We start from the raw sequence: 18398 nt of genomic DNA on the forward strand, positions 1-18398 counted from the left end.
CCCGAGTTGAAAAGAGAATCTATTGAAGAAATCAAGTGAAGTCAATGCGACTGAAAATGACAACAAAAGCTCTCAAGTACTCATCACTTTGGGTTTCCCAGGTGGCACTAATGATAAAGAACGCTCCTGCCAATACAGGTAGATGTAAGAGACACAGGTTCAATCCCTGGGTGGGGAAGAGTCCCTGGAGGAGAGCATGCAACCCACACCAATATTCTTGTCTGGAGAATCCTACGGACAGAGGAGTCTGACAAGCTATGGGTCCATAGGGTCTTGAGTCAGACATGACTGAAGTGATTTAGCATGCATTTATTATTATGTCCCAGGTCTAGTGCTAAGCACTTTTTAGCCATCTCTTCTGACGTAGGTGATTTTGTCTCATTCACTGGAGAGTCCGGTTCTCAACTGTGTTGGAGCATTAAAACCTCTTGCAGGGCTTAGGCACAGGTACGTGGGCCTCACTCAAGAGTATGTGATTCAGTATGTCTAAAGTGGGACCTGATGATGCGTAACAAATTCCAGGTAATGCTGATGTGGTCTGTGAATTGGAAACCACGGATTAGGGGAATCTTCACTTTTCATCATAAATCCTGGCCCAGAGAAGTGAAATGCTGAGCAGGAGTACATTGTGTAGGTTACGAAATAGGGCATGTGTTAGAGTCCTTTAAGGGCGGGGCATTGCCTGAAGGGCTAAGGAAATCAGTGTGCCTTGCCTTCAAGAGGAAGCGAGGCTGTGCCCTCCTTTGGAACCTTGTTCAGTGACTCAGTCATATCTGGCTCTTTGTGACCCCATGGATTGCAGCATGCCAGGCTTCCCTGTCCTTCACCATCTCCCAGAGTTTGCACAAACTCATGTCCATTGAGTTGGTGATGCCATCCCACCATTTTGTTCTCTGTCATCCCCTTCTCCTGCTGCCTTCAATTTTTCCCAGGAACAGGGTCTTTTCCAATGAGTTGGCTCTTCCCCTCAGGTGGCCAAAGTACTGAAGCTTCAGCTTCAGCATCTGTCCTTCCAATGAATATTCAGGGTTGATCTGATTTCCTTGCAGTCCAAAGGACTCTCAAGAGTCTTCCCCAACACCACAGTTAGAAAGCATCAATTCTTTGGTGCTTGGCCTTCTTTACGGTCCAACTCTCACATCCCATACATGACTACTGGAAAAACCACAGCTTTGACTCTAGGGACCTTTGTTGGTAAAATGATATCTCTACTTTTTATATACGCTGTCTGGGTTTGTCTTAGCTTTTCTTTCAAGGAGCAAGTGTCTTTTAATTTCATGGCTGCAGTCACCAGCCGCCGTGATTTTGGAACCCGAGAAAATAAAGTCTGTCACTGTTTCCATTGTTCTCCCATCTATTTGCCGTGAAGTGATGGGACCAGACACCACGGAACCTTAAGACACTGTTTCCATAGAAAACCGGAAATGAACTCCTTGGTTCACCAGGATGAAGTCAGAAACTACATTACCCAGAAGGCAGTGTCTCCAATGACGGCCTTGGGCGCTGAGCCAATGACGTAAAGCGGAGGCCGTCACTGGCGGCAGGTTGGGCGGGACTTCTTGGTCGAGTATTAGGATGTCGTTTACAAGTGGTCTGTCTAGCCTTACGGGCTTTCCCCACTGGAGCACTGAGCATTGACCACTCCACAGAAAAAGGTCTTCTGTACCGAGCAAAGAGCCGTGAGGAGACTAGAACCCACCGCCACACTTTTGTGTGAGCCGTGACCCGGCTTGGAACGGGTTGTCAGCCGAGCGTTCGAGCTCCCAGCCCTCCGTCCTCACAGCTCCCAGAGGCGGCTCCCGGAGCCTGATGCGCATTCCACACCGCAGACACTCAGGTCCCAGGTACTTCTGTGCAGGGCTGGCCTCGGGTCGGCTGAACCCTCTCTACCGGCTTTTGTCACCGCCTCCCGCCGTCCCACTCTGCCTACGGGCCCCATGGCGGCGCCGGCGCTGGTGAGTGGAGGGTGCCCAAGTGCGCTGGGGTCGCGGTCCGCATAGTGCCACTCTGTGATATAGGGAATCCCGGGCCTCTCCACCTTTCCGTCTTAATACGCTCGGATCTGGGGGTTCGGTGAGAATGGGCTGTGGGAATACAGTGCTTATCAGTTCCAACCCAGGGTTCTGAATCCAAGCCAAAGTATTGTAAAGAGAGGCACCCATAATGGGCTCTAAGCTTGTGGATTCACGGCCCTTGGCCTCTATTCCCTCGGGTCTAAAATTGGAGTATTAACAACTTTTCTCTGTCGGTCGGAGGAACTGGAGAGCATATGCTCGTGACGTGTGTCCTTGAGTGCTCAGCACAACCCAGAGAGCATCACTCTAGATGTGGTTTCCGGAGGACTCTCCTGGTCCTGCTATTATCTTAGGCTCACCCCAGGTGGAGTCTGACCCTCAGACATCCCTGCCTCCGGCCTCAGCGCTGCTGAAAACTGGGAGACAGATGAGACAGCCTGGAGAGCAGAAGTGGGGTGGGAGCAGTGTTTCTGAAATTGGCTGCTCGTCTAGTAGGAGTAGGAGTTCCCGGGACAGAGCAGAAGACAAGCCTGTCACTGGATTTCTGTTTGTAGGTGCCATCTGGGTACAAGGCCATTGGCTTGCCACTGACAGTATCCATTTCCCCTACACATTTACTTATATTTGAAAAGTGAAACCATTACAGTTTTCGTTAATGACAGTGCATAGGAATGTTATGTCTCAAGGGATGTAAACATATGGACAGGTCCTAAGTTATTCTTCAGCACACCATTTTGCTGTTAACATAGCTCTGATCACCTTCAGAACTTTGCTTGTTTATCCAGTTTTCCTGGCTCGCTTCCTAACTTCATTCCAGCCTTGTTCCACATCTGCTCAGAGAGGTCTTCCTGATTGCCTCATCTAGTCTTGTAATTTCTTAGTCATCTTATTTTTCTTCATTTCAGAGCCCCTAAGGCCATATGACTTTATCTTGCTTATTTATTTAGCTCCTTGTCAGGGATGTGGGAGCTCCTGTCCCCAAACTTAGAAGAATGCAGGACCTGTACCAAGTGTTCAATAAGTGGCTGATGAATGAAAGATTCTACCCTCTGGAGCTCCTATTATACCTAGATCAAATCTAAATCCCCTACCATGGCTGGTCCAGAGGGACCTGGATTCAAATCTTGTCCCTTCTCATTAGACATGTTACTCTGGGCTGCTTGACTTTGAGCCCCCATTTGCTGATTGTGAAATGGAGACAGTGATGGTGTTTACCTCACGGGCTGCAAGAGGATTAATGAAATTCACAAATACACATTGAGCACTGACAAGTGCTGGGCATTGCATTTGTTTGCTTTATGAACGTTTTTAGTTTAATCTCTGCAACAACCTGGTGAAGTTGGAATTATTGTTGTATTGATGTGGAAATTGAGGCTCAAAGAAATTAGCATGTTTTGGTTCAAAAGGTTGGATTTAAATCCCAGGAAGTCTAGATGCAGATCTAGAATCTTTTAGTTGCTTTAACACAGCATCTAAAACCCTGAGGTGTAGGCATAGAGGGCATACCAGTGAGGTTCAGCTGCCACTGCTCTTATCCTTGCTTGAATTACAGTAATAGACTCATAGTCCACACAAGATTACCTTTGTTTTGCATGGCTCTCTAGTGAATTCCCGTATAGATGGTTTTTCTCTCCCATACTATTTGTATTCCGTCTACAGCACCATCTACCTCCCTCTTAAACCCAGCACAGAGCTGGGTTCTCAGGAGATACTCAGGGATTCAGGCCTTGGGTCTCTGAATTTCTGTCACTAACCATGCAGTAGGCTCTAATTTAATAGCCATACAGTCACCCCACCACCTCTATTTGACTTTGCAGGCGTTGATATCATTTGAAGATGTGGCCATAACCTTCACTGGGGAGGAATGGAGACATCTAGACCTGGCTCAGAGGACCTTGTACCAGGAGGTGATGCTGGAGACTTGTGGCCTCCTGGTCTCACTGGGTAAGGCCTCACCTCACATGTGGTACCCAGAGCCTCTTTCATTCTACCCTATCTCTGAGCATGATCGGTTAAGAAGACCTGAGGAGCCTGCCTTCGCTTCTCCCTCCAGCCTCAGCCTGTTCTGGTCTGACCGCCTCATGATTATTTTCATTTTATCATTTTTGTAGTAACCCTTTCACTTAGCCCAAGCGAGCTAATATCTTTAAACTGCGTAGAGTAGAACTGGGAACTTAGAAAGTGCCATATAGGTATTTTTTATGTATAATAAATTATACATAATAATGTACAAAATTACACAAATTATGTACAAATATAATCACATACAAATTGCACAATAAAATTATACAAAATAATAAATCCAAAATGTTCTTCCACCTAAAGCTTAGTTGGCCACTTTACCCAGAAATGGTTACCTCTAACTGGGCTTTCCCTGTCTCGTGTCCACATAGTCTCTCCCAGGAGATCAGGCTTCAGTGAAGTAACTACAGTGTTTTGTGACAATTGTGAATAGTTATTGAAAGAAGGCATCTGGAGAATAGTATTCCAAGTGGAGGGACAAACACAAGCCAATTCCCTGAGTGGGCAGGGAGCTCAGGTCCAGCAGAGACATAGGAAGGTCTGGTTCACCTTTTCCCCTTGCCTCCTCACTGAACTCAGTGCCAGATATAGAGCAGACCTCAGTGAACATTTGCTAAGTGACAGCTGGGTGCACTCTGGCTTGCAGTACAGGATTTTCTAATCAGAGTTTCTGTGGTCCTGCTGCCTAAGTCATTGACTTCTCTTTAGAATCCTCCTATCTTTAAACCTTCACATTTGGCAAAATATATTTGGCTGCATGTGCCAAAAAACCACATCATACAAGTTTCACCCTGAAAAAAGTTTATTACTTCACCTAATGAGAAGCCCTGTGGTGGTGCTGGTTCCTGGGTTGGTTCCTCCCAACCCAGTTCTCTCTGTCTGCTTTCTCTCTTTGGTCCAGGTCATCGGGCCAGCATCCCTGAAGTGGCAACAGGATGTTGTAGCAACAAATAGGGTAGCAAGTCCCCACATTCAGCCCCATCTTCCCAACCTGGACTTTTCTTCAGAATGGGTAGCAGTTTTAGGTCATGGCCTTCCTCAGACAACTGACTATCAGTTGATTTAGTCTAGTGTTTTCAGCCATCCTTGGGCACCAGAGTCACCTGGTGAAGTTTGAAAACAACCAGTACTGTCTTTATGCCCAGAGATTTGGTTTAATTTGTTCTGTGTTTAGAACCAGGTGTGTCTAAGATGTTCTGAAGCCTGGGAAGGTTGAATCTTGCTGATTTAATTAGGGAAAGACTTCTGGAAGGAGGTGTGCCCTTTGGGGTTTCATGGTGGTATGTTCAAGGTGTTCACTCCTGTATATATGAGACTTTCCCTTTTGTCTTTACCTATATATCCATTCCCCATTTATTTCTCCATGTACAGGGCATCCTGTTCCCAAGGCAGAGCTGATTCATCTACTGGAGTATGGGCCAGGACTGTGGACGGTAAAGAGAGGCCTCTCCAGAAACACCTGTACAGGTGAGTGGCATGGCAGCTGGCAGACTGCTGGGGAGTGACCGGTAGTCTGCCAGTCAGCCCCATTGAGTGGGCAGTGTCCCTTTCCATGGGAAGTTTCTTTCTGTGGCTTTCTGGGGGGTCTTGGGTGATCATGGAGTCCTTTTAACTATGTTTTTGCTGTCTTCCCAATCCCATCACACTCTTTGCTTTTACTGGGGTTGAAATGTGCTATCCTGAGTAAGAGACAGACTCTATACTTGGCCATTCAGAAGCATCAGGACCCTGGGGAAGTTGCATGATCTCCCTGTGCCTTTGACATACAAGTTAGGCTAAGTGGATGCTGCCTGCTGTAAGAGATAAATTCCAAAATCTTGGTGGCTCAGCAAGACTTGTTTTTCTCATTTGTGCCATGGTATAACGTGGGCAGGATTCCCAAGTGGCACAGTAGTAAAGAATCTGCATGCCAGTGCAGAAGACACGTGAGATGTGGGTTTGATCCCTGAGTTGGGAAGATCCCCTGGAGTGAGAAATGACAACCTGTTCCAGTATTCTTGCCTGGAAAATTCCATGGACAGAAGAGCCTGGCGGACTATAGTTCATAGGGTTGCAAAGAGTCAGACACGATTGAGCAATTTGAGCACATACACACATAATGTGGGTCTGCAGGCAAATTCTGTACCACATATCTAATAGGGACCAGGTGTATTCTATTGTCAGTATGTGACATCATCCAACTGGTCAAAAGGAATAGGAGAGAAGGGGAGTAGTCATACCCATTTGCTCACATAGTCACTTCCTTTCACCTTCCATTGCCTGATCCAAAGTAAGTGACTTAACAATATTCACATATTATTACTCATAATGAATAGTGACTAATGGTATCTCAGACTACCTTCTGGATTCAGAAAAGAGTCATTTATTTTTCTGCAGATTACTACCTCCAACTCTACTTTGCATCTCTTTTCCACCTCTATCCAATCGTTTATCTGTACTGTACATCCCTGCAGGCATCCATGCTTCCATTTGTAAATGAGATAGATATTCAGAAGCAGTCCCTAGCCTTGTCATCCTCTTGCCCTCCTGTCTTGTAAAACCTCGAGAGGATGTTTGCCTTTGTCAGCCCCACATCAAATGTGTGGCTAACAATGAGGTACCATTACATGCCAGTCAGAATGGCCGCTATCCAAAAGTCTACAAGCAATAAATGCTGGAGAGGGTGTGGAGAAAAGCGAACCCTCTTACACTGTTGGTGAGAATGCAAACTAATACAGCCACTATGGAGAACAGTGTGGAGTTTCCTTAAAAAACTGGAAATAGAACTGCCATATGATCCAGCAATCCCACTTCTGGGCATACACACCGAGGAAACCAGAACTGAAAGAGACACGGGTACCCCAATGTTCATCACAGCACTGTTTATAATAACCAGGACACGGAAGCAACCTAGATGCCCATCAGCAGATGAATGGATAAGAAAGCTGTGGTACATATACACAATGGAATATAACTCAGCCATTAAAAAGAATACATTTGAATCAGTTCTAATGAGATGGATGAAACTGGAGCCCATTATACAGAGTGAAGTAAGCCAGAAAGATAAACACCAATACAGTATACTAATGCATATATATGGAATTTAGAAAGATGGTAACGATAACCCTATATGCGAGACAGCAAAAGAGACACAGATGTATAGAACAGACTTTTGGACTCTATGGGAGAAGGCGAGGGTGGGATGATCTGAGAGCATAGCATTGAAACATATATATTATCAAGTGTGAAACAGATTGCCAGTCCAGGTAGGATACATAAGACAAGTGCTCAGGGCTGGTACACTGGGATGACCCAGAGGGATGGGATGGGGAGGGAGGTGGGAGCGGGGTTCAGGATGGGGAACACATGTAAATCCATGGCTGATTCATGTCAATGTATGGCAAAAACCACTACAATATTGTAATTAGCCTCCAACTAATAAAAATAAATGAAAAAAAGGAAAAAAAGACAAATGTGTGGCTAGCAGCAATGTAAATTTGTGATCATTCCCCTCTTGGGTTCCCTCAGGTTGCTCAGCCAGCCGGAGAGTATCTCTTGCCAGCCCCTCCTCAGTCCCAGTGAGTCTGTCTCAAATCTTCATCCCTTTCTGCAGTTCTGCATCTTCACTTGGAGGTTTCAAAAGCACTTCATACCCATCATGCCTAAGAAGGATCTCAAGATCTTGCCCACTCCTCTCATCTCCCCATTTCAGTCAATGGTCTTGCTGTTCAAGAAGTTTAGAAAATAAAAAACAAACTTGAACAACACCTCCATATTCATCATGCCCATGATGCAGCCATTCCTGAATCTTGATCATATTTCATCATACATTTCTCCTGAATCTTTCACCTCCACCAGTTCCATGAGTTCCATCATTATCACCCTAGCTCAGGCTGTAGCTCAGGCTGTAATCATCTTTTGCCTGCATGATGCTAACATAGTCCCCCCAGGATCAGCTCTATGTCTCACATCCACTCCGCTATCCACTTTTCCTTATTCCGAACATCACCATCTCCCCAGTCACTGAGATCTCAACATATCACCCAGTTCATTCAGAAAATAAAGGCTGTTCCCTTCTTTTTCTTGCTTTCTAACCCTTACTGACTTATCCCTGCAGCTTCCTTCTCACCTCTACAGAAGAGTTCTCATCCCTGGCCATGGCTGATCCCCCTAGCAGAGTCTAGGTCATACCTTCACCTACCTTCTCAGGTGTCTTAAGTATCTATTGCCAGATCGCAATGAGTGAGTAAAAATCACTCATTTAATATTAAAATATCACTCATTTATTATCTCATCTGTGGATCAGAAATCTAGACACAGTTTAGCTTGATCCCCTGCAAAGCTGTAGTTATAGGCAGTTTATAACACAGCAGCTTACTTCTTCAGATCAAGTAATGGTGTAAGAGATTCCAGCAAGAGAGGTTCCACATGTATACTTTATCTGTTACGTCTTACATTCTACCGCCTGTTATCTTCTATTCTTTAGAAGTAAATTTTGCTAAGATTCAGCATGTGTGCATGCTAAATCACTTCAGTCATGTCCATCTCTTTGTGACCCCATGGATTATAGCCCACCAGGCCCCTCTGTCCATGGGATTTTCCAGGCAAGAATATTGGAGCAGTTTGCCATTTCCTTCTCCAGGGGATCTTCCTGACTCAGGATTGAATCCATGTTTCTTATATCTCCTTCATTGGTAGGTGGATTCATTACCACTAGTGCCACCTGGAAGCCCAGGATTCAGGCAGAGGGTATCAAAACTGTGGGAACACTATGAGGAAGGGATTATGGGAAAACATACAGGAGTCTGTCCACTGCCTCAGAGAACATGCTTCTTCATTTATTTCCTCCCTCTTTGATATCTCCATCTTCTCTCTGCTCAATATAAAAAACATGATGAAGTTTCTTGCAATTGTGGGAAACATTAAAAGAAAATGCTCTTGGCTCTCCAACAACATCCAGAAGTTGTTGACTCTATTTCAGCTGAACAACCAGGCTTTTTAGAGGACTCTTCTCATTCTCAGAAGAGACATCTACACAGACTTCCCCTTTACTAGTCAATATTTCCTTGAATTTTTGTACTGAAGTGTAATTTATACATAGTGAATGTATAAATCTTAAAGGTCCATCATTATGAAATTTTATATATAAATAAACCAGTGTATCCACTGCAAGTGTCAAGAAATGCAGTATTTCCAGCACCTCTTAGGCTTCTTGTGCTTCCCTCCTTGTTAATATCCCCTTCTACAAAATTAACCAGTATTTAGACTCTGTCACCATAGATTTAAGTTGTTTTTTTTAAAAATATTCATTTATTTATTTATTTGGCTGCACCAGGTCTTAGTTGTGGCATGTGGAATCTTTTAGTTATGGCATGTGAACTCTTAGTTGCAGCATATGGGGTCTAGTCCGCTGACCAGGTGTTAAACCCAGGCCTCCTGCATTGCAAGCTTGGAGTCTTAGCTATGGACCACCAAGGAAGTCCCATAGATTAGTTTTGAAGGTTTATAAATGGAACCCCACAGTATACAATATGGCCCTGCCTGTCTTCTTTTGACAATCATTATGGCTGTGGAATTTATCCATGTGATTGCATTTATTTGGAGTTAGTTTCTCACTGTGCAATAGCTCAATGAATTAATAGATTACACATACTTGTGTTCCTGTTGATGGACATTTGACTTTTCGGAATATTATGGAGAATGCTTCTATGACTATTCTTAACCAAATTCTGTTGGGAGTATATTTATGAGTGGACTGGCTGGATCATGGTGTAGTTATATGATTAGCTTTAATAGAAACTACCAGTCAGTTTCAGAGTAACTGCACCATGACACATTCCCATCAGCTATATATAAAATCCCTCATTGCTTCACATCCTTGTGAGCAGATTGTATCTGCCCTTTACTCTTTGAGGCCCAGTAATTGTATTTCTCAGCATTGCAGTACTAAAAAAAGTGTTCTCACAGGTTATTGCTGACATTCTGATTAACCAGTGTAACAACTATAATAATGATAGATAGTGGTCTACAATTTACAGAACATTTGCCATGCACTTTGCTGTACTTTTTCTCATGTCACCTTGTTATGAACTGAATGCCTGTGTCCTCCCCAAATCTGTATGTTGAATCCCTAATGCCCCAGTGTGATGATTCTGGCCCTTTGGGTGATGCTTGGGTTTAGATGAGGTCATGAGAATGGAGCACCCATGATGGGATTAGTGTTCTTATACGAAGATAGGGACCATGGCCTTTCCTAAGTGTGGTGTGTGGTGGTGGGGAAGAGAGGGAGAAGTCTCTGGTGTCTCTTATTATAAGGATCTGATTCTCTCAGGTCCCTACTTTTATGACCTCACTTAACCTTAATTACTTCTGTAAAGGCCAGGCCCTGCCTCCAAATACATTGGCAGTCAGTGCTTCAATACATGAATTTGGGGAACACATTTAGTCCATCACAGAATTTGTCTTTTGAATAAATGAAGGGCTATTCAGATACTCTGTTTTTTCTTGTGTCAGTTTTGGTAATTTGAGTCTTTTAAGGAATTCATCTACTTCATCTAATTATTCTGTCCATTACTTTTAAAGATTGTTTCATCTCAAAATGGTACATTTTATGTTATGTTATTTTATCACAATTAAAAATTTTGCTAAAAAATAAGTTTAAGATACATACATATCATTTTTATAATGCCATGAAAAACTGACATTCTCAAAAAAACATTGTTTCATTGTACTCCTGTGTATATTTTGCTCTTTTATTTGAACATTATAAAAAGTATCTGCTTATGTTGTCTTATAGGATTTGTACTTTTCATTCAACAGTACATTACTGAGATTCGTGATGCATGTAACTATAGTTCCGTTTCCCTGATGGCTCAGCAGTAAAGAACCTACCTGCCAATGCAGGAGACATGGGTTTGGAAAATCCCTTGCCTGGGTAAAGAAGACCCAGAAGAAGGAGACAGCAACCCACTCCAGTATTCTTAGCTGGGAAATCCCATGGACAGAGGAGCCGGGCAGGCTATGGTCCATGGGGTTGGCAAAGAGGCAAGACACAACTTAGCAACTGAGCATGCACACAGCTATAGTTCACTCATTTTTTTTTTCTCTCATAGTCGTTTATATAAAACCATGTATTCATCCATTTCATGGAAATTTTCTTGTTTCTAATTTTTTGTACCCATACACAGTGGAGCCATGAAAATTCATGTGTGTATTCTCACAAACAAGTGTAGGAATTTCTCTTAGAATATGCCTAGGACTGGAATTTGGGAATTATAAATTAAGCAAAAGGAGAACTTTACTACATGATGCCCTGTTGTGTTCTAACATGGTTATTTATATTCAGTTACACGTCACTTGCCCTGTATGAACAATTCCATGGATCTAGCCTCTCTCCAACACTTGAGAAGTGTTTTCAATCAAGTGAATATAAAATAGTCTCTCATTGTGATCTTAATTTGCCCTTCCCTCATATTTAAGAAATTTGAGTACCTCTTCATATGTTGATTAGTCAATACATATCTTCTGTGAAATGTCAGTTCATAGCATAGTTCGGTTTTCATTTTGGCTGTGAAGTGTTGAAGTCTCCAGCTGTAATTATAACTTTGGGTATTTCTCCTCTCAGCTCAGTTTTTGGTTTGTATGTTTTGAGGCTCTGATATTTGGTACATACAGATGTAGGGTTATTATGTCTTCCTGGTGGCTTGATCTTTTTATCATCACCAGATCTTTTTATCTGGTGTTAATATAGGTCTGATGTTAACATAGCCATTTTTCTTGGATTGCCTTTTAAAACATTAGTCATGTTGATTAGTCTTTTATAGTGAATGCTTCTGTATCTTGTTTTTGAATTCTTTTTCCCAAGATCTAAAAGATAGTCATTTTCACTATTTATTAAAAGTTTTTAATCTTTCAGTTCAATTCAGTTCAGTTGCTCAGTTGTGTCTGACTCTGCGACCCCATGAGTGCTTCTGACAATAAGCCTTAGTCAATCTGGAATTAATTTTTTGCTTTCTGCAAGGTAGAAATACAACTTCATTTTCCTTCATTGTGGCAAATGATTTTTCTACATCCATTTATTAAATAGTCTTTTCCTATTCCCACTGGCCTCTCTGCTACTTCTGTCATATATCAAAATTGTGTGAATCCTCATGTGTTGAGCAAATTCCATACACACATTTCAGAGCACCTAACTCTGTTTTTACCTGACACTTTGACAGCTTATATTATATCTAGGCTGCATCACACAACTTTGTTATATATGATTTCATCATCATCCTAATTCCTCAAAGAACAAGTCCTTTTGCTTTATTCTTCTTCAGAGATATCCTGGTCTCTGTTCTTTTATATAAATTCCACAATCAGCTTGCCTGTAACCATGAAAAACTCTATTGGGATTTATCCCAAGTTGTTAAATTTATAATGAATTTGAGGGAAATTGGCAACTTTATATTATTAATCTCTGTTTTCAAATAAATCTTTATTTGTGTGATATGTTTTCTAGTTATCTAAATGTTATCTACTTCAGTCTGTTCACCTAGTCTTTACTCAGATATAGTAGACTGAATATGTCCACCCAGTTTCTTATCTCTGACTCCCCACAACTTTTGCACAGTCCAGAATCCTAAGATTTTGTTTCTCCTCTGTCTCTGCCTCCCTCTCCACCATCCTGCCATTCTTTTCTTTTTGCCTGGCATTCAGCATTCTCTTAAGACCCTGACCCTTTGAACTTTCAGTTGTCTAATACAGTTTTTCTCCTAATTCCTCTGTCAGGGAATTCCTACTCACCTTTAGAAATAAGCTTATGTAGCAACTTGTCCTTGTAGCCTCCACTGACCTCTTTCTATCTTCCATGTGGGCCAAGTTAGGTTCACCTTCTCTGTGCTGTCATAGCAGCATGAGATATTGGAACACAGTCATTATCATTACTCTGCCCCACCCTACCCCACTCTGGAGAGTTGAGGTGGAGTCTCCACTACAGATTTTCTGTTCCCTGCTGCAACTTTTCTCCTTGGGTTACCTTTTAAAGATGTCAAGAGCCCAAGGATTAGTAAAGAAAGAAATTTTAAAGCAGGGTTTAAGAGATGTAAAAATGCCATAGATGGTAGAGGCTTTATTTTCATCTTTATTCTTCCACTAAAATGGTCATTTATTTTGTTCTGTGTTGACATCACTAATAGGCACTTTTGTTATATTGGATTTCCTTCAGGTGAAAAAGCAAACCCCAAGACCACAGAGCTTACTGCTTCTCAGCTGGCCCTCACTGAGGAATCCTCTTTTGAGGAACAAGTGACACATGGCACTTCAAGGGATTCCTGGCTGGGGCAAGCACAGTATCAGGAAAAACTGTCCGAAATGCAGGAAGGGAACTGGAGGCCAAGAGCAGATCCCCACAAGGAGACATGCCTGAGGAAGTTGAGCCATAAACCCGATGACTTTGAGACAGATGATAGTCTTTGTTTAGGGGTTTTACCGGAGCAAGTCACTATACAAGATGCTCTGCATGAATCTGATTCCCAACAACCAGGAAAAGACCTGGTTGTTGATTTAAGGAATAACCTCTATAAGTGCAAGGAATGTGGAAAAGATTTTAGCAAGAATTGGGCCCTTATTCGGCATCAACAGATTCACTCTGGAGTGAAGCCTTATGAATGCAGTGAATGTGGGAAAGCCTCTCGTTATATGGCAGACTTCATTCGACATATGAGGTTTCATACTGGGGAAAAGCCGTACAAGTGTATTGAGTGTGGGAAAGCCTTCAAACGCAGGTCTCACCTCACAGAGCACCAGCGTATTCACACAGGAGATAAACCCTATGAATGCAAAGAATGTGGTAAAGCTTTCACCCATCGCTCCTCTTTCATCCAGCATAATATGACTCACACTAGAGAAAAGCCCTTTTTGTGCAAGGAATGTGGGAAAGCCTTTTACTACAGCTCCTCCTTCACTCAACACATGAGGATTCACACTGGAAAGAAACTCTATGAGTGCAGCAAATGTGGAAAGGCCTTCACTCACCGCTCCACTTTTATCCAGCATAATATGACCCACACGGGAGAAAAACCCTTTTTGTGTAAAGAATGTGGAAAAGCTTTCTGTCTCAACTCATCCTTTACTCAACACATGAGGATTCACACTGGAGAGAAACCCTATGAGTGCAGTGAGTGTGGAAAAGCCTTTACTCATCGATCTACTTTCATCCGGCATAAGAGGGCACATACTGGAGAGAAGCCCTTTGAGTGCAAAGAATGTGGAAAAGCATTTTGTGACAGTTCTTCCTTAATTCAGCACGTGAGGATTCACACTGGTGAGAGACCCTATGAATGCAGTGAATGTGGAAAGGCCTTTACACACCATTCTGTTTTTATTAGACACAATAGGACCCATAGTGGGAAAAAACCTTTGGAGTGTAAAGAATGTGCAAAAGCCTTTTACTATAGCTCTTCCTTTACTCGACATATGAGGATTCACACTGGGGAAAAGCCTTATGTATGCAAAGAATGTGGAAAGGCCTTTACCCAACCTGCAAATTTTGTTCGGCATAATAGGATCCACACTGGAGAAAAGCCCTATGAGTGCAAAGAATGTGAGAAGGCCTTTTGTGACACCTTTGCCTTAACTCAACATGTGAGAACTCACACTGGAGAGAAACCCTTTGAATGTGGTGAATGTGGGAAGGCCTTCAGCCACAGTTCATCCTTCACTCACCATCAAAAGATTCACACCAGAGTTTAGAAGATGGAGGAAGGCCTTGTGCAAGTTTGCTCACTTCAGGCAAATTTTAGTGAACTCATACTGGTGAAGTACCTTTCGTTTTTGAACATAACTATTCAGGGAAGTCTTTTGGCCAGAGAGATATCTTACTCAGTGTCAGAAGAGAAACTTCATAATTGTCATCTCTGTGAAAGCTTTCTATGGCAGGTCATCTAAAGGGTCATACTAGAAATTGACACTGGCTACAGCTTTACACTACATCTGAGAATCCACAAGGGAGACTCAGTGGTTGTCATGCATTTGGGGAAAATGTCAGCAACAGTCCTTCCTACGTTTATTACAAGTCCATCTCAAGAGCATTTAAAGAGATGTAGAAGAGAAAGGAAAGAGAAATGCATATGTGTCTTTTTTCTGATCTCCCTGCCAAGCTTATGACAATTTGTCATTTGTGTGGGGGCAGGGGAGGGGCTGAAAGGGGAGAGATCTAAGGCCTCATCCCCTTTATGTATTTTTTTATATCCATAGTCAGGAGAATTGGACCATTGGGATGTAAGCTCTACTAACATTTACTGAAAGTTATTTGTTACAAAATATTGACATATAACATGTCAGTGTCATGTCTACCATTGAGCATAAGACCTGAGTCATGAAATACATATACATACATCATATGCAGTCAGTTCTTGTTATTCATGGTAGTTATAGTCTATAAGTTCACCATAAACACTGAATTAGTGAATACTGAACCATTGCTTCTAGTGGCAATACAGATTTAGGTACCTGTGAGCATCTGTTCACATTTTCATCAATCAATCAATATGTAATCTTCTATGGAATTTTTTTTTTTGTTTTAGGACACCTTATTTAATAAATGTTTCTGAGAAGTTACATCCATTATTTCATTGTATTAAAAATACTTTAGTGACATCATTTTTGTATATTCTGTTGTTACTGTACTGCTTTTACTCTTTTCACTACAACATACACAAACAATACATATATGCAGTACTCTTATACAGCAAACACATAAACACTGTATAGTACACTATGTTGTACAGTAGATCATGCAAAGAAAGCCCTAGAAAAAAAAAGATTAAACTTAATTAAATATTAACATTAATTAAAACTCTAATTTTGATAGAATTGCAGGATGTGTGATGGGACATGCACTGAGGGTAAATCTCTTGACCTTGGCTTGACCCAGGAAAACTAAAGGGGAGGATGATGCTTTGTTTTGCATTTCTTCCAGGTCTTAGTTGGTGGTTTCTGCTTCCCTCTCTGCCATAGTTTCTTCTACATCTTCCATCATATCATTTGAAGTCTTTTTTACTTATATGCTTTGTGATATGCATTATGTGTTTGACACTGTCCCTTATATTTTCTGTAACACCTTTAAGTCTGAAAATTTTCAGGCAGTCTAGCCAAGCATTTTCCCAACAGTTAATGATAGTAGTCTGCTTATTAATTATCCCAGGTTGTGCCGACACAGTGACAGTGAATATACTGACAGACACCCAGTAGTCCATCCTGGTATATGGTTTCTTTGTTGGTATTGAGAGTTTTGCTAAAAAGCTCCCTTATGTTTTGCTTTTATTATGCCCTGATTGAGTGGTTGGATAACATAGAGTTTAGGGGCATGAAAAGAACATCTAGGTTGGAGTGGGCATTTTCAACTTCTTCATGGCAATGGATTGGGGCATTATCCAAAATTAAACTTTGGAGGCAAGGTTTTTGCACTGGAAATAGCATTCAGTTTCTTGGATGAGCAGTTGTGAAACAAGTCCCAGTATGTTTCTGGTATCACTCAAAGTTTTTTATTCCACCTACAATGGACTGTCAATATGGTTCAGATTTTTCTTTTCAAGTCTGGACATGGGGCCCTTTACAATACTAGGGGTTTGTACTTAAAGTTGCCCTTGGCATTCACACAATAGCACAGTTGTATGTGATATTTGAATAATTCAAAGTCAGGCTTTGAAAGCCATTTGCATTATATAGGTTCATTTGCCAACAGCCTTATAAGCAAGCCTGTCTCATTAGCATTTAAATCTGTTCTTCTATATAGCATTTATTATTTGTTGACATTTTAGTGATAGGCACTGTGACAGGTTTTAGGTGTTACTACATTGTATTTTTTATTTGCATTTCTCTAATAATTAGCAGTGAAGTGAAGTGAAAGTCGCTCAGTCGTGTCTGATTCTTTGCTACCCCATGGACTATACAGTCCATGGAATTCTCTAGGCCAGAATACTGGAGTGGGTAGCCTTTCCCTTTTCCAGGGGATCTTCCCAACCCAGGGATCAAACCCAGGTCTCCAGCATTGCAGATAGATTCTTTACCAGCTGAACCACAAGGGAAGCCCAATAATTAGCAGTGATAAGCATCTTTTTGTGTTTTGTGCCTGTTGTTTAAATTTTTTTTATTGGGGTATAATTGCTTGATCTGTGCCTTGTTTTAAGTGATTGATTTTTCTTCTCATTTTAGGTTATATTTTCCTGCTTCTGTGTGTCACTGTTTATTTTTAGTTGGATGTCAGACATTGTGATTTGGAAATATTTTTGTATTTCTGTAAGTATTTTAGTAGGGACACTGACATTCTTAGCAAAGAAGTTACATAAACTGACAACTCTGGAAATGCCTATGAAAGGTGGAGTCCTCAGAAGGGCCATCAAGATCTCTCTTATTTCTCTGCATTTTGGTGCCTGTGGGTCTGTCCTCATACATGTCTCCTAGGTGCTCAAGTGATCACTGTGATCAGCTTTTATGTTTTAATAAAATGAAACTTTATCAAGGCTACCTTATCTGTACAATTACAAGTAATTATCTATCCATCCTTCTATTTGTGTTGGTCTGATATATGGAAGTATAAATGAATTTCCTGTAGCACCAAGCCCTCAGTTCTGTCTTTAACCTGGGAGGCTACATCTGGCCTAGAGGTATGGATTAAGGCTCTCCAAAGGGTTTTTTATGTGTGTGTTTTTTTTTTAATATGAATCAGTTTCCACCATGGGAAATCTGTGCAGTTTTACACAGATTCTGAAATCTCTGGTTCTGGGCTCCTGTGGAGAAACTGGAAGACCTTGCAGTAGAAGCTGGATGCCTGCAACTCTTATGTCCTGGAGGTGGGATCCACTCTTCTGTGTATCATAGCCATGCCCAGCATTTGTTCCCTTTTTAATGACTCATCTGTCCTTGGGGCGTTGGGAGGGTGCCCATTTGTTCTTAGGAAATCCAAACCCCTATTATATTCAGAAAGATATCTTAGGCTCCATTCCCTCCCCTCTCTGTTGTAAATGCTTTCCCAGCCACCCCAAACTAGCTGTATCCAACAGACCTTCTTCCCCTCCCTAAAGCCCAGTCTGTCCAGTTATCAGGACTTTGTTCAGATATTCCTCTCTGCCAGGTACAATCTCCTGAGAATTTTTTTTCTCATAGATTTCCAGGTGATGCTGAAGTTGCTGGTCAAGGGGCCACATATTGTAAACTACTGATTCATTCACTTATTTAAAAATTCAGATATTCTCTGAACATTTCTGGTGTCTATGTCTTGAGTCTTATTTTATTGACTCAATTCCCATAATATTTACAACCAGGAAATGGGTTGTAATTTTCCATATCAATTACAAAATTTAAACCATTACATAATATAACAAACTAAGGTCATCAACA

General features: G+C 41.7%; 1 protein-coding gene across 1 annotated transcript; it reads left to right on the forward strand.

The window, feature by feature from the left end:
* The first annotated feature begins 1512 nt into the window (after positions 1 to 1512).
* Positions 1513 to 17525, forward strand: ZNF599 (zinc finger protein 599). The gene is made up of 4 exons (XM_020910608.2): positions 1513 to 1955; positions 3833 to 3959; positions 5409 to 5504; positions 13225 to 17525. Exons 1-4 carry the CDS (start codon positions 1938 to 1940, stop codon positions 14748 to 14750), a joined length of 1767 nt encoding a protein of 588 aa, XP_020766267.2. The 5' UTR covers positions 1513 to 1937; the 3' UTR covers positions 14751 to 17525.
* Positions 17526 to 18398: the final 873 nt, after the last annotated feature.

Source organism: Odocoileus virginianus, chromosome 20, assembly GCF_023699985.2.
Source record: "Odocoileus virginianus isolate 20LAN1187 ecotype Illinois chromosome 20, Ovbor_1.2, whole genome shotgun sequence".
Lineage (NCBI taxonomy): Eukaryota > Metazoa > Chordata > Mammalia > Artiodactyla > Cervidae > Odocoileus > Odocoileus virginianus.